Source organism: Penaeus japonicus, unplaced genomic scaffold, assembly GCF_977035675.1.
Source record: "Penaeus japonicus unplaced genomic scaffold, GWHDUDI00000001_assembly GWHDUDI00000028, whole genome shotgun sequence".
In the NCBI taxonomy this organism is placed as follows: domain Eukaryota; kingdom Metazoa; phylum Arthropoda; class Malacostraca; order Decapoda; family Penaeidae; genus Penaeus; species Penaeus japonicus.
Genome location: NW_028234430.1, coordinates 23,732,154 through 23,747,778, shown reverse-complemented (window position 1 = coordinate 23,747,778; position 15,625 = coordinate 23,732,154). Strand labels below are relative to the sequence as shown.

The 15,625-nt window shown below is 36.3% G+C and overlaps 3 protein-coding genes across 21 annotated transcripts in view; all 3 read right to left on the bottom strand.

Annotated features, from left to right (window-relative positions):
* Positions 1-5,734: 5,734 nt before the first annotated feature.
* Positions 5,735-6,994, bottom strand: LOC122266486 (uncharacterized). Its single transcript, XM_043036262.2, has 3 exons — positions 6,735-6,994; positions 6,455-6,509; positions 5,735-6,241 (listed from the first exon to the last, which is right to left on the bottom strand). The coding sequence occupies exons 1-3, from the start codon at positions 6,977-6,979 to the stop codon at positions 5,906-5,908; spliced, it is 636 nt and encodes a 211-aa protein (XP_042892196.2). The 5' UTR covers positions 6,980-6,994; the 3' UTR covers positions 5,735-5,905.
* A 1,684-nt stretch (positions 6,995-8,678) lies between these two features.
* Positions 8,679-9,831, bottom strand: LOC122266484 (uncharacterized). Its single transcript, XM_086553578.1, has 2 exons — positions 9,693-9,831; positions 8,679-8,890 (listed from the first exon to the last, which is right to left on the bottom strand). The coding sequence occupies exons 1-2, from the start codon at positions 9,812-9,814 to the stop codon at positions 8,701-8,703; spliced, it is 312 nt and encodes a 103-aa protein (XP_086409704.1). The 5' UTR covers positions 9,815-9,831; the 3' UTR covers positions 8,679-8,700.
* A 3,122-nt stretch (positions 9,832-12,953) lies between these two features.
* LOC122251860 (dystrophin, isoforms A/C/F/G/H-like) overlaps positions 12,954-15,625 on the bottom strand; it is a 1,045,059-nt gene continuing 1,042,387 nt past the window's right edge. For all 19 annotated transcript variants that reach the window (XM_086553567.1, XM_086553566.1, XM_086553574.1 and 16 more), the window contains one exon: positions 12,954-14,153. In XM_086553567.1, coding sequence (XP_086409693.1) covers positions 14,029-14,153 — 125 coding nt within the window. In that variant the 3' untranslated portion in view covers positions 12,954-14,028. The remainder of the gene's footprint in view (positions 14,154-15,625) is intronic.

Below are 15,625 nucleotides of genomic sequence, written 5' to 3'. Positions count from 1 at the left end.
CCCTGGAGGAGTCCCCGGGAACGATCGGTGAAAGCGGGGATGCGGGGAAGGGGCGCGATACGAAGGGAGAAAAAGGAGGAAAATTTATACCTCGATGTTTCGTTATATGTGGATACGTGTATATATGTATATGTATATATATATATATATATATATATATATATATATATATATATATATATATATATATATGCATATACATATATGAATATATGTATACATATATATATATATATTTACATATATACATATTTGCATATGTATGTATGTATATATACATATATATATATATATATATATATATATATATATATATATATATATATATATACATACATATATATGTATATATATATTACATATAATATATATATATATAAATAATATATATATATATATTATATATATACATATAATATAGCATATATATAAATATATGTATATATATATATATATATACATATGAATATAGCATATATATATAATATATTATATATATATATATATATATATATATATATATATATATATATATATATATATATATATATTTGTGTGTGTGTGTATGTGTGTGTGTGTGTGTGTGTGTGTATACATATTTATTTATTTATTTATTTATTTATATATATATATATATATATATATATAATATATATATGCAAATAAGTATATACATACATATATATATATATATATATATATATATATATATATATATATATATATATATATATACACATTAGTCTTAGTAGTTGCTTAGTGACTAAGTTAATCAGGAGTTCGATTTTCATGCTGTTCACACCACCGCTGACTGGCGAATCCTGACGCTCCTTGACTCGCGGGGAAACGCAGCCTTAAAAGTGGTTGAAAGCTTATTGAGTGCAAATGTTCGAACATGGAAAAAAACACTCCTGAGGAAAGCACAACTTAGAATGGTATTGTTGATATTGTCCAATGACTTTCTACTGCTGGTTTTTGTAACTCAAATATTTAAATGTTATAGATTACTCCATTCTTTTGTATAATTCTTTTGTTGCATATTATGGTAATTGTTCTTCCAGCAAAATTTTAAAAACAAAAACAATCCTAGTGTGATATCGTTTTTACTGTTTACACATGCGCAGACAACAACAAAGGCCAGATAAAAACAGGATCGACTTTTCTAAAAAGCTAAACGTTATTTTCTGCGAAGTTCCATTTTCTTTCCATTCGCACCATCGGATTTTGAAATGGCGTAACGGTTGTTGCGACGGGCGATCCCAAATGAGAGAGGAATAAATCGTTCGAGAAAAAAACACGACTGAAACCAATTATTGTAACTCAAATATCCAAAAGTCATGCAAAGCTTCCTTCTATTATTTGTAATATGTTTTTGTTTCATGCGGATATGACACCATTATTTCTTGGGGAAAAAAACGCGAAAACGTTCGAGTCTTTGCGACTTAGACGGCGGTTCCTTTCGCATATTTTTACTACAAACGGATGAAACTGAAACTCATGGCGGACACCTAAATCCAATTATATATACACATTTGTGACACAACTATTATGTCACACTTTTTTCTTTCTTAAGCATTTCATCATAGATAATCGAGATAAAGGGGAAATTCCTTACAAGAAGTTGATTCAGCATATTACTACTCTCCATGTCAAAAGTCATTAAATCACATTTGTTTAAGGAAAGTATGATCGCGTAACAGCAAATTGGGCAAACAAGCAAATGATGGTGGGATTCCTTCATCTACTAATATTCATGCTGCAGAATATTTAGGTGCATACCTTACAAGGTAGTCCTAACTCATGTCACGTAAGCTTGTGACACGGCATGAAATGCATGAAGCATGTATGCTGCATGCATTTATTTTTAAATGTATATTGCATATATGCAACATGCTTTTATTTTAAGGAGAATATGCCCTGTTGATAGGACATATGTCCGGTTGATTGGGCATATGCTTTCTTCGTATGACATATCACTGTGAATGGTGAAGGGTTTATTTTAGTTCGCACGATAGAGATATTCAGTAAAGCTGTGTCTGAATTAGATGGATCAGAATCGAAGGCAATATCTGAATGCCAAGGGCTCTTAAATGACTTTCAATTGCCTGTAGATGTTCACTTTGTATCGAACAACTTTACCATAATATCAACTGCAATTGGAAAACTAGAGAAGAGAGGATTAGCACTTTCTAATGCACTGCAAATAGTTGAAGATGTCAAGGTAAACTTAAATGCATTACATGAGAAAACATTTGCGGATAAATTTAACAGTGTATTAACTAAGAACAAAGGATACTCTAGTCTGAAAATCATAAATCAATTATTGTCTGATAAAGGGAATAACGTTGAGAAAGACGAATACGTGAAGCAACTGTCTCCTAATTTGACAGCATTCTTGTATGCACCAGTCGTGTCGTGCGATGTTGAGAGAGTGTCCTCGGTGTATAAAACTGTGTTAACTGCAAACAGATGTTTCAACTTTGAAAACTTAAAGTATAATATAGTCATCAAATGCAATCCTGATGTACTAGAAATTTAGTTATTTGTTTTTGTTAGTAGTTAATTGTTATTTGTTATATACTTGTTAATTGTTATATTCACAATGCCATATAAGTGTTAAATTGAAGTTGATTTATAAAAATGAAGATTGTTACAGATTATATTTTGAATGTAAGTTAGTTAAAATCAAAACTATACTCAATATTTATTCTAATTGGTAAATTTTCCGAATAACGCCGCGTCGCTAAATACCACAAAAGTGGTATTGATGGATTCCTCTCAACCTCTACTATTCATATATAGTGAAATTAATGAGCGCTTGCACCCCTGAAGCCCACAATCTGGGTCCCGATAGTAGGGGAGGGCATGAAGTAGATCAGGGAAATTGCGGGGTAAAATATGAATTCCGGCCATATTTCGTATGCAAAATCTTAACCAATTACCTACCTAACTTTGCTTAGGTTTGAAGTTTGCCCTAGCCAAGGGGGGGCTTCGCCCCCCCCCCCCCTGGACCCCCCCTTTTTAAGGCACTTCGTGCTACCTCGTGCTACTTCGGTATCACGAAAACCTTAACCCTTAACTACCTACCTCACTTTCCCTAGTTTTGAAGTCAGCCTTTGCGAAGAGTGAGCTATGCCCCCCTGTGGATCTCCCCTATTCAGGGCACTTCGTGATACTTATGATGCGTAATTAGTCCTGTAGATGAAAATGCCGCGACACGGATAACCCTCACACTGCGCCATGATGACAGCAACTGAGTCTTCGTCTCATATATTCCTCAGGATAGGAAACTAGGACCGATGATGACGCGACCACTCAATAGAGGGCACTATAATTATTCTGTAAATAATGGGGTATATTGCGCCATCTGTTGAGAGAACATAACAGCACATGCAGGTAATTCCTTGGGGGGTTTCCAGTCCACAGCTTGCTGCTATCCGTAAATACGTAAACACAGCCATGTTTGAATTTCAGGGCGAGGATGGTGGATTCGGGATATCTTGCCCAAGGTATGTTGCACAAAGTGCCCTAAAAAAGGGGGGTCCAGGGGGGGGGGGCGAAGCCCCCCTTTGGCTAGGGATTAATTCAAAACTAGGCAAAGTTAGGTAGGTCATTGGGTTAAGATTTTGCAAGCGAAATATGCCCCGAAGTAGGACGAGGTAGCACGAAGTGCCTTAAAAAAAGAGACCCAGATTGTGGGGTCCAGGGGTGCAAGCGCTCATTAATTTCACTATATATGAATAGTAGAGGTTGAGAGGAATCCATCGATACCACTTTTGTGGTATTTCGTAACGCGGCGTTATTCGGAAAATTTACCTGATATTTCCGATGTTGGTACAAGATATATTTTAATAGTTATAGCACGCGTTGTAACAAATTTTCTATATATAAATACATAGAAAACTGATTTAGTAGAAAATTACGGAGTAACTATTTTAAATGCAACTCATAGGGGCATGAAATAGAGTTTAAACGGCATGTTTTGAGGTCATGAAGTGCATACTTTTTAGAGCATATGTGCATGAACTTTAAGTGCATAAGTGGCATAATAGTTAGAGCATATTGTCACATGCCTACGAGTCATGTGGCCTCTCGTGATAGGTAAATTCTCTTTATACAGAGTACCAATTGAAGATACTTCTGCCGAATGGAGGATATCTGTCTGTATTTGGGGTATGCTAACTGCCGTATGGGGAGCACCCGCTTCAGATCTGGATGCACCGATTATTCATTGTTGTATTTCTTTAAATCGGTTTCCCAATGTATTCAGGACTGACCTACATACAATTCCTGTGAAACTTTCAGTGCGATCATATTTATTGGGGTTCTCTTCAAGTGCACTAAACTGGACGGACTGTAATTGTAAAAGTAGCTCTCTATTATTTGCATGTGTGTGTGTTTTCAATCTAAATCCATATATTTTTGCGGGTTTTGATTCTCCGCATTCACCTCAAGATTTAGTATGCAAATGAAAAGGCTTTTTTCTTCTTCTTTTTGAGTAAGTGACCGTATGAGAATGAACAAGTCAACACTGCCAAAACATGGAAACTTCAACTGATTCTGAAGTTATGAAAATTACTTGCACATCTTGGATAGTGCAATACTCTTTCACTCCACAGTACTGGTCAATTCACATTTGTCAGATATAAATTTAGGGGGAAATGTTTGACTGATATATGAACATTTGATGCTAGTTTATGGTCGGGGAGAAAAAACAATGGAGATTGCCCATTGAAGCACGTAAATATCATTTTCTAGGCTTCCTTGCATTTCTTGTAAAACTCTTATGTATAAAGCGAAATGTACACATGGAAGTAACTTTCTACAGTTCTTGGAACAGTTTGAGTAATAATTGCAAAATGAGTAACAGAACGTTCACCGTGTCACTTCCGTCAGCTGTTGATTTTATTTATTTATTTATTTTTTCTTTTTTTTCAAGACTGATCGTTGAAAATTATCTACCGTGTCAATTGTTTTTCAGAAACTTCGACGAGAACTGAAAATGGTTATCGGGTTTCAATTCTGTATATTTTTTAAAGTAAACCACACGTGTTTATGCTTTATTCTAAAATTAGAGGGTACTAATAGTGTAAGATGTTCAGTTTTGAGAGCGGTCAAAGCTATTTTGATTCTCATCTTCTGAAACCCACATTGGTATGGACAATCCTTATCTAAGAAATACGCATATAGTAATCTGGCGTATCTTTTCCAAATGTTGATATTGCAGGGTTTGCGTAAGTACTGCTATTTGTGAGTTTTTTTTTTTTTCGTCTCCATAAATGGTTTTCAAGTCAAGGGATTATTAAACCATTTGACACTATTTTCCATTCCCTTATTTTTGCCAAGTTTACTGTTCGGGGCCTTTATCTTCCATTAAGTATAGTCGTTTTATCTTACTCCTGCCTCCATTTAATTAGCATCCACCTGAAGATTTAACAGAGATTGGTGTGGAGTTCCAGGGTCCACTTAGAATATTTGTTTTCGGTAGAGTGGTTCTTCATTTCAAATCATGCCGTTTTTTATAACATTCTTTAAGGTTTCCGATATCGTTACAGAAGTGTTGTTAGTTTCCCTATCTATTTTTTTCGGTGCAACACTTGTTTCGCGGGATTTTTCCGTTTGTCTGGCATATCGATCAGTCAAGTCAGACTAGTCCGCAGATGCTTTACTCAACGAAATAATTCATTTCCACTCAAACCTGCTTATTCAGTTGAAATAAAATGATGCACGAAAATACCCTCTTATGTTTTTTATTCAAAAAGTGGCAAATTGGGATCGAGTATATAGTTTTACAAGCATATCCGTAATTGAAAGTTTATGCGAACAATGACAGGGTATAATTTTTTCCCCCTGCCAAGCGTGGTAAATACATGCTAAACAGCCAGTGGATTCCTCTCTCCACCTTCTATGACTTCGAGTCAGAAGTGATCTTGGCATCCAGGTGCGCGTGGATGAAGGGCAGGTACTCGTGCACGGGAGTGAACACGCCGATGTCCTTCCTGTGAGAACTGTAGCCTCTTGCGTAGTTCCCCTTGCTGTTTCCCGCACAAGGCGACAGGCTGTGGGAGAGGCCCATGGCGTACCACTTCTCGCTGTCGAACATGAACTTGCCATAGGCGTTGACGATCCGGGCGTTCGTCTTCCGGTGGCCGGGGTAGCTGTAGCCACGGTTGCCGAAGCCGAAGAAGCTGTCCTCATGCAGGGCAGCGTGGCGGCACACCAGCACGGCGGCGGGGTCGTCCTAAGAAGGAGAGAGAAAGTCAGTCCGTTTCTATACCAAGAACAAAATGGAAGAAAAATAATGTCGGCCGGCGAGAGAAACTGATAGCAGGAATGTTTTGATACAAAAAATCCGTCTTGGCCCTTAAGTAAATGCTTTGTAGGACAAGATCGCTTGGTCCTTAAAAAAATTGAAAACCAAATTCCCTCCCCTCAAAACAACCCTTAAACTTACCACACAGGCCTTTGTTTCGAAGGATTTTGTGCAAAGGAGGTCGGGAGTGCTTCCACTGAAAAAAAAGGGAGAGTACATCATAAAATTTACAAAATTCAAGCAAAATTAGATTCTTACTTTTCTTTCAAATTAGTCAAAATATTAAGTCATTAATAGAATATCATTAAAATCCTCAATTTGTTACAAGGTTAATACCATGGCCTAAGGTTATCTGTCGCTGTATTGCATTTCGTAGCAGCCAGGTACTCCTTATCGAAAAGTCGGTCTTTGTAGGCCTCACCTGAAGTAGTTGTGCTTCTGGTAAGTCACTAAATGGTGACCATGGACCTTGTCGTAGCCTGTGCTCCCGTAGCCGTAATGAGGTTTTCGTATGTAGTTCCCATACTCGTAGTAAGATCGAGTGTATACACGGCATTCCCGCTTCGCCAAGAGATCTGATTCCACGCGCTGAAGGGCCTGAAACGTGTCCCTCGGGTTATTTTTGCCATACCATTGCACACAAACGAAGATATAACCGTTACACATGTTACTTGAACAATTAGGTCCTAAATATCTACGATGAACTGGGATTGCCCCGAACGTGAAGTTTCGTAACTCAGTTATGGGTTGAAAGTGCCGATTTATCAACCAGGGAAGTCATTATCCCATTTTTATAAGGGGGAGGGGTGGCATCCATGTTCAGGCGATGTATAGCAAATATTTGCAAATCATACCGAATGTGACCGTAAAATTTGAGGTCCGTAGTAGATCAGCATCGTCCTTATCGGACTTCATGCATGGCCCGAGGCAATCTGGGGAATACCCTTGCTTGGGTGAGGAAAATATGACTGTCATGGATAGAGTTGCCATATCGGCGTTGAAGTTCCCGATTGACTGGCCTAGACATTATAGATACCGAACCACCGACATCCTATAGGACAGCCGCATCTAGAAGGAAGAAGAATCACGGCAACAACGATGGCCTGAACGGAAACTACGAAAACCACCGAGAGAAACCAAGTAATTTGCAAAGAACACTGGCACTGAAATACATGAAAAAAGGACATGCCCCCATCAGAGGAAACTGACGGAGCCGGCTTTACATTTGTGCAAAGAAAAGGCACTGGAGAAAAAGGACAAAATCAAGACTGCAAGATCCCTATCGATCGACGGCCTCCACGCAGTTGTTGTAAAGTATCATTCAGCAAAAGAGACGATCACATCTATTTAATGGTGGAAGGAAAAGGGAGGTAATTGAAGATCTGAATATGGAGGAATAAAACTCCAGAAGCCAGTGCTACCCAAGATCAACTCGCCAAGGGTCCGTGTGATCATTATTGGGATTTTGTGTTCATCAAAAACACGAGCATATGGGGGGGGGGGAGGTAGTGGTGGCCGAATGGATAGGACCTGGACCTCCAGAAACGACCTGGGTCCCCCGGCCTACCGTCCACTGCGGCTTGATTACTATAACCCACCAGCACAACTTTGATACAAATGCCAGCGTTGGGGACACGTGACCGAAAAGTGAAGGTCAAAGGTCTGCTAGGTCGGCATTAGTGCAGGGAAGCACCCTACGCGAGCATGCAACAATATCGAAAGAAAAATTTAAAAAATACATGAACAAGGTATAAATTCCCCCCCCACAAAAAAAACTACATACATGCATGGCAAAGATTTTTTTTAAACGCCATGAAAAAGAAGCACTGCAACAACTATCACTATCCGGCTCGCACAACGATGCAACGGACCAGGCTGCCGCTTTAAGCGAGGTACCTTCGCGGTAATGTATGACATCGAGTAACGCGTGGCTGTTCGGCACTGTGCAGGCAAGCGAGTGGAAATTAATGAACGGGAAAAACAGCACAAAATGTCCAAGTTTGTGATTGCTCAAGAAAATTACAAGTGAATTTACTAGAATCGAAGATTTTTGGCCAAAAGCAATAATATCCAATTTTCTTTTCGTTTAACAGCCCTTTTACGAAACATACTATGGTTTCTGAAAGTATTGAACATTATGTTGAGGAACCATGGTACTTGATGGGAATAGTCGGAACTTGCGGTAGCAGGCACAAAATTCCATTTGGAAATTATGCAGGCACCTTTGAGATGGTAACAGCTCCTGTGAACATCCCCCCCCCCACCCTTCCCCCCACGTACGCTGGTAGCTAAAGGTCATAGGACCAGCATCAAAAACACATCCATTAGAAACTTTTCTGGATAATGTGGTTGCCGCCAGTTTCCCAGCTCTGCTTACTTGGCCACCTTCACTTCCCCATACCTAGCTTGCAGGCAATTTCCGATTTGTCATCTTCACACTTAATGCTGGCAAGTTCCAGGAGCTCCGGATGTTTGTCGTTGAACTTGACTGTCAGACAGCGTTTCTCGGTGTCGATCTTCCGGACAACTTCGAGGTTCGTCGTCATGCCCGCGATCGGGTCATACTGGGTGAAGATTCTGCAAGAAGGGCAAGATTGCTTGATTGCTGACAACTGTCACATTAACAGCACGGTCATAAGCGGGGTAAACTATTATTAAAGTCTTTGAAAATCTTATATTCTATATATTAGAAGAAACAAAATGCACTTTATGAATATTATATATGTAGTGAATAAAAAATATATAACCCCGTAAAGTAGGTCTATAAGACTAGAGTCGTAGGCATCTTAATTAAAATATTCCGAGGAAACAGCAGCAGATGGGCAAGGATGGCTTCGAATGTTTAATCAATATTACCGTGTGCGTAGCCAAGGTCATGTTGGCGAGGGTAGATAATAACCATTTGTACTTAGTGTAACATACAAGTATCATCTCCTTTTCTATCTAATATTAGTGAAACACAAACGAAGTTTTGACCCAATCTATTAAACATTCATCGTTAAGAAAGTTTAAAACTGGCAATGAAAATTTCTCGAAATTTATATATAAAAGTGTTCCATAGTCTAAATTAGAGAGTTTTGTAATTTCAAGAACAAATACAAGCCGACGAACTTTAAAGTACATCAGCTCTGCACAACAGTCTTATCACAATCAGTAGACAAGAGCTATTACGAGGCACAAAAAAAAAAAAGAGAATGCTCGAGAAAAGAACCCAAGTATCGACCCTGTTCGAGCCGATTCGAGAGTCGACCACTCGCACTAATGCTGAACATCATGACAGCGACGCAGAGGATGCCCCGGAAGATATGGAGTCGGGTGCCCAAACTCAGACTATGCCCACAAAGCCTTAACAGTAAACACCCACACGACCACAACTCACTGTTCCCAAATGATAGGCTCTCGGGTGGTCCTCGTAATCCACGTTTCGCTCTTGTCGTCGTAGTAAGCATCTAACCAGTAGGTGTCGTCGCCGAAGAAGAAGGTTTCCTTGTTTTCTTTCATCTTGCTGATTTGTTTGAATTCCTGTTTGAAATCTCGTCTCGATTAATTACCTCCATAAGTGTTAATAAATAAGGAAGAATTCCTTGCGTTTTCTATGAACATATGACTTTTAGCTTGCTAGCTATAGAATTTTAGGCACAAAATGGATTAAATCGCGATGATTTACAAAAAAACAACAACAACAACCTCCAAAGAAACTCGAAAATCGACCCCGACAAACAGCGTACGGAGAATTACCCAAGACCCAGTAATATATATATATATATATATATATATATATATATATTACTGTATATATAAATATATACTTTTTATATATGTGTGTGTGTGTTAATTAATCCAAATATTGAACGCAATATGCTTGATTCGGGCTTCATCTCCAGCAGCGTTGCAAGGAACAGGCAAGATACGTGATGACAGGGATTCTGGATCCAGCATTGACAACCCGCCATCAGCTGTGAATTACTGGGTCTTGGGTAATTCTCCGTACGCTGTTTGTCTTGGGGGTCGATTTTCGAGAAATACCATTTTCTTTGGCCGATATTTCCCTGTGCTCGTTTTCTTTGGAGGTTGTTGTTGTTGTTTTTTTTGTGGTCGAGCTGATGTATGAATTATTGTTAATCGTTGTATGCTGGCATGGTAACCACGGGTGCTTATGAGAGTTAATTTTCGTGCGTTATATGTAAAGTGTCTGTGGCCTTTGTTCAGTAATCATTGATATTAGAGACTTTAAAAAGGTAGTTTATGCGTTGCAGGTTTTGTTTTTCTAGACGAGTTTTCACCCTGTATTTAATCATCATGATTGAGTTATGAAAGGATTTTTTTTTTGGTAAGTTTAATTCAATGTCATAATTTGTAACCAATGTGTGTTTATGTGAGACTTAGACCAAGTTTGGAATTCGGTTCGAGGAAGATCTGCTTCTGCATCATGGATAAACAATTCATTACTGTGGAACTCGACACCATATTTACCTTACACTTGAAAGATGAGAGCCTTTGATTTATATATATATATATATATATATATATATATATATATATATATATATATATATATATATGTGTGTGTGTGTGTGTGTGTGTGTGTGTGTGTGTGTGTGTGTGTGTGTGTAACAAAACTCTACGTGGATGGCCCGTTATATTTGACTTAATCTTCATGAATTATGACAATCTTGCTAACTTAGAATTTAAACTTTTTTATATTACTGATGGGCTGCAGCTTTTCTTCTTATAATGACTTTTCACTCTCCTTTTTATGAATGCATATTTGATGTTTTCTAACGTACTTCAGGCGGAAAGAATGTTAAGGATAGAGTGACAATTTTACGATTTTTTTTCAATAGCTTTAATTATAATTAATGAGCTATAAACCTTGTGTCTATACGAGAACTTGGTACTAGATTCGAATGAGATTAATTTTCATAACAGGCAGATAAATGAGACAAAACTCAACGGAAGTTACTTGTCATATTTAACTTACTATTTCCGAAGGATGACGGTTCTAATAAACTTAGTAACTAACAAACAATTTATTGCAGGTGATATCGAGTGACACTTTCATGAACAAAATGCACTCAACACGAGCTACTTATGTCACGAATAAGTTTTGCGGTTATTATACTTGGGATGAGAACCTGCATTTATTCAGGGCAAGTAATCTGTCTTTCATGATTAACCTCTCAATATCATACTCTAAACTGAATTTCAATCTTCTTGAAATGAAACTTCATGTACATATTATACCGAAAGTAAATTCATCAAGAGATAATCTTGTCTTTCTCACATACGTTGTATAATTTCGGAGTAAAAAACTTGGATATTGCGTGCGATTAATGATTTTAACGTGGCTGCTATGCCCAGCAGCTACATAGCAACCGCCTCGCCGATAAAGGCAAGGTAAATGAATAAAACATAATGGCAAAGAGTCATGATTTCTCGTAGCGTGTGACATCAGTACTGCCTCGCGGGGAGTGTTGAATACTCTGCGTTTTTGCTTGTTTGTTATTATTGTGTGTGTGTGAGAGAGAGAGAGAGAGAGTGTGCGTGAGTATCAGTGTGTGTGTTTGTGTGTGTGTGTGTGTGTGTGTGTGAGAGAGAGAGAGAGTGTGCGTGAGTGTCAGTGTGTGTGTTTGTGTGTGTGTATGTGTGTGCATGAATAATAAACCTAAGAGAAAAAGAAATATGGAATCAAAGATGGGACCATGTGGGAAAATGATAAAAAAAAACAAGCAGAGAAGAAGGAGGGGTAAAGCAAGGAAAGAGAAGATAGACAGTAAAAACAAAGAAAGGGAAAGAGAACGGAAGATGTCCACTGCGTGTGGCGATATAGCGGGCGGTCATTCTATTATCACGAAACACCTTCATCCCAGGTGACTTACCCTGCGCCAGGTAATGACTCCGAGGGGGTAGGGGGGATAGGAGGGGGAAGGGAAGGAAGGGTGGTGGTAGAGGTAGGGAGAATGGGAGGGGGGGAGTAGTGGAGGGGTGATGGTGAGGGGGAGAGTGATGGAGGGGAGGGAAGGGGCAGGAGAGAGAGAGAGAGAGAGAGTAGGGAAGGAAGGGAGTGGGGAGGCAAACAATCTGATATATTGCCTGGGAATGAGGTGTTTTATCCCAATGCGTTCCAGAAGGATTAGCTTCATCCCTCAGCCGCACACAGCGAGGGACCGCGGGTAAATATGGCTCGTAATGACACACGGGGGAAAAAGACAAAAAAATAATACCTCCATTACTGTTCTTAGCGACATTATCTCTGACTGATCTCTGACTGATTGCGTTTGGAAACTCGTGCTCTTCAGGCTGGGAGACATGAAAAATAAAGCTGTCCTTCACTTTCTTACCCCATTTTACTCTCATATTTTTGAACTAACATAACAATGAATTCTGAAAATTCAATCAATATCTGTTTAGCATAGATTATCAGGAAACTTGTTGCTCCTTCACTTTACATTTCATAAGAAGTATTCCAGTTCATTATTACTTTCCAATATTTTGGCATATCCGGCATACAAATGTTTCATTTTATGACACAGCTTTGTTATTTTACTGCTTCATATTCTGGGTCTAATTATATTGAAGGTAAGAGAGAGAATCTATTTTTGTATATTAACGAATACTGTAAGGAGTTGAATAAAATACCTTTTCAACATCATAGCCACTTTTTATTAGTTAATTCTAAGCAATGGTCAAATATTAAGAATAGAATAAGGAGCAAACAACCTGACCTTGATTTTTCCACTTCAAACCAAAGGTACAACTCAAATTGCAGCAAGTTAGGAGAGTACTCAAAAGTTAGCTAACTGCCTTCTTACATAATAGCCACAAATAAGAAATAAGGCATCCATGTAATTAAATGACAAGCGAGACATAACAACTGGAAAACAGGTTCATAAAAACTATATCTATAGCAATATGTGACTTTGATATAACTTTATGAATTATGATATGTACACATATGGTCACTTGAGTCAGCAATAAAGGCTGATTTAAAAATTTGAAGAACTGCTCTAATCAATTTGAACAAGAGCCCTTTACTACAATACAAACGTTTAAGAATAAGAACTAAAAAGAGAAATTAAAATCAAAATTGGCATAGAATAATGACACTTCAACTTCAAAACTGGGGTATCACATTGAGGGTATTCTTCTTTGCACCATTGACACATGACTACAACGCTTATACTTGTTTTATATGTAAGCTGAGAATTGGTAATTTTTATTCTTTATATAATACATATCTATACATTTCATTTGCCTAACACGTACTTCAAAACCGAATCCTGTCTTTTGATTCAGGCATACACTGCTAGTTATATATTATATTTAGTAAATATTAACATAAAAATGGGTCATATGTAGTCATGAAATATACCCAGTTTAACAGAAAATTTTCACTTATCCTCTGAGTTGTGCATAAGCAAAATGAGCAGCAAACCCGCTAGTCTCCCTCTCATCCTTGAGGTGATGTACACAATAATCTACCAAGGTCGTATAAAAACTGATATGGATGTAAGAGAGATGATGTGAGAGAACCTAGCATGTCATCTGCCTCAAACAATTAACATTACAAATATCCTAATTGCCCAAGTAAAAATTTCCAACTGCAGGATGTGGAGCATTGAACATCTTCACTGCTGCCGAGATAAGAGCTGCTAGCTGCTGCTACTGCTGTCTACACCCTGCCACAGGCGAGGGGTTGAGCTGCACAGCGGGAGTTACACAGCCTTCTCCTCCTCAGTGTCTGAGGCTTCAGATCCTTCCTCCTCATCGCTAGGCAAGTCGCTCGCCCCCTCGTGGGTCATTGTGGCCACCAGAGTGCCAACCGCTTTCCCCAGGTCGCCTGTGGAGAGCAAAGCTTTTCTTAGAGATGAGGTTTACTAGCTGGGGAGTAAGTTTACTTTCTTCAAGGGGGTCACATAAAGAGAGAATATGAAAGAATATGTGATGTATATGTAAGTAAAGATTAATAAAAGATGAAATAGCTTTTATAGCTTTTAATAGCAAGAGAATAACATAACCAACAAAAAATATATATTTAAAAGATTAATTATATTCATATACATTTTCTGCTTGAAAAGATTTGCTATTAGTGGATTTGACAATGAAGGATACATAACAGCACCAACACTATTGTCTTTATATCTCTGATTATGAATTGCTATTATTTTGCTAGGGCAGGTCTGAAAGAAGGCAGGTTAAAAATGTTACACTGAACTCGAAGTGGAAATTGAAAAAAAGGCAAATAAGTTATGAACACTGTATATATATATATAATTTAAACTGAATAAATTAACAAAACATTCATGAAAGTACTTAAGTATTTACTTCAAATCCTATAGATAAGTAGTACATATAATTTATATATGAAAGATGACACAAAACTAAAAAGGAAATTGTAAGAAAAGTTGCTAATAGAATTTGAAAAAAATATTTGTTATTCAGATTTTGTTTCAGTTACTATCATACAAACAAACACATGCATCACAAATATATACTAGTCATATTATTAGAAATGATAACATAAACCTTTAAATCTTTTAAGAATGATAAGCTAATCTGAACATTTTTATGTGCTTCCATCCACATACTTTATGAGGTATTACAATTTGTCTCATAATCCATTTATTCATATCTAATAATAAATTTCTTTGAAAGAAAAAAGATCTTTCACCTAAGCTGCATTCTGAAGTTAATAAATCTATTTTAAAACATGTATAAAAAAAAAAAAAAAAAAAAAAAAAAAAAAAAAAAAAAAAAAAAAAAAAAAAAAAAAAGAAAGAGATAAAAAAAAATCAAAAAAAAAAAAAAAAAACAAAAAAAACCAAAAACCAAAAAAAAAAAAAAAAAAAAAAAAAAAAAAAAAAAAAAAAAAAAAAAAAAAAAAAAAAAAAAAAAAAAAAAAAAAAAAAAAAAAAAAAAAAAAAAAAAAAAAAAAAAAAAAAAAAAAAAAGAAAAAAAAAAAAAAAAAAAAAAAAAAAAAAAAAAAAAAAAAAAAAAAAAAAAAAAAAAAAAAAAAAAAAAAAAAAAAAAAGAGAAAAAAAAAAAAAAAAAAAAAAAAAAAAAAAAAAAAAAAAAAAAAAAAAAAAAAAAAAAAAAAAAAAAAAAAAAAAAAAAAAAAAAAAAAAAAAAAAAAAAAAAAAAAAAAAAAAAAAAAAAAAAACAAAAAAAAAAAAAAAAAAAAAAAAAAAAAAAAAAAAAAAAAAAAAAAAAAAAAAAAAAAAAAAAAAAAAAAAAAAAAAAAAAAAAAAAAAAAAAAAAAAAAAAAAAAAAAAAAAAAAAAAAAAAAAAAAAAAAAAAAAAAAAAAAAAAAAA

Excerpts from the sequence above, each read along its gene's own strand:
- LOC122266486 (XM_043036262.2), bottom strand. The coding sequence starts at position 6,979 with ATGTGTAACGGTTATATCTTCGTTTGTGTGCAATGGTATGGCAAAAAT. Across the intron at positions 6,510-6,734 it reads CAGAAGCACAACTACTTCAG|TGGAAGCACTCCCGACCTCC; the intron begins GTGAGGCCTACA and ends CTTTTTTTTCAG. Across the intron at positions 6,242-6,454 it reads TCGAAACAAAGGCCTGTGTG|GACGACCCCGCCGCCGTGCT; the intron begins GTAAGTTTAAGG and ends TCTCCTTCTTAG.
- LOC122266484 (XM_086553578.1), bottom strand. The coding sequence starts at position 9,814 with ATGAAAGAAAACAAGGAAACCTTCTTCTTCGGCGACGACACCTACTGG. Across the intron at positions 8,891-9,692 it reads GAGCCTATCATTTGGGAACA|AATCTTCACCCAGTATGACC; the intron begins GTGAGTTGTGGT and ends CCCTTCTTGCAG.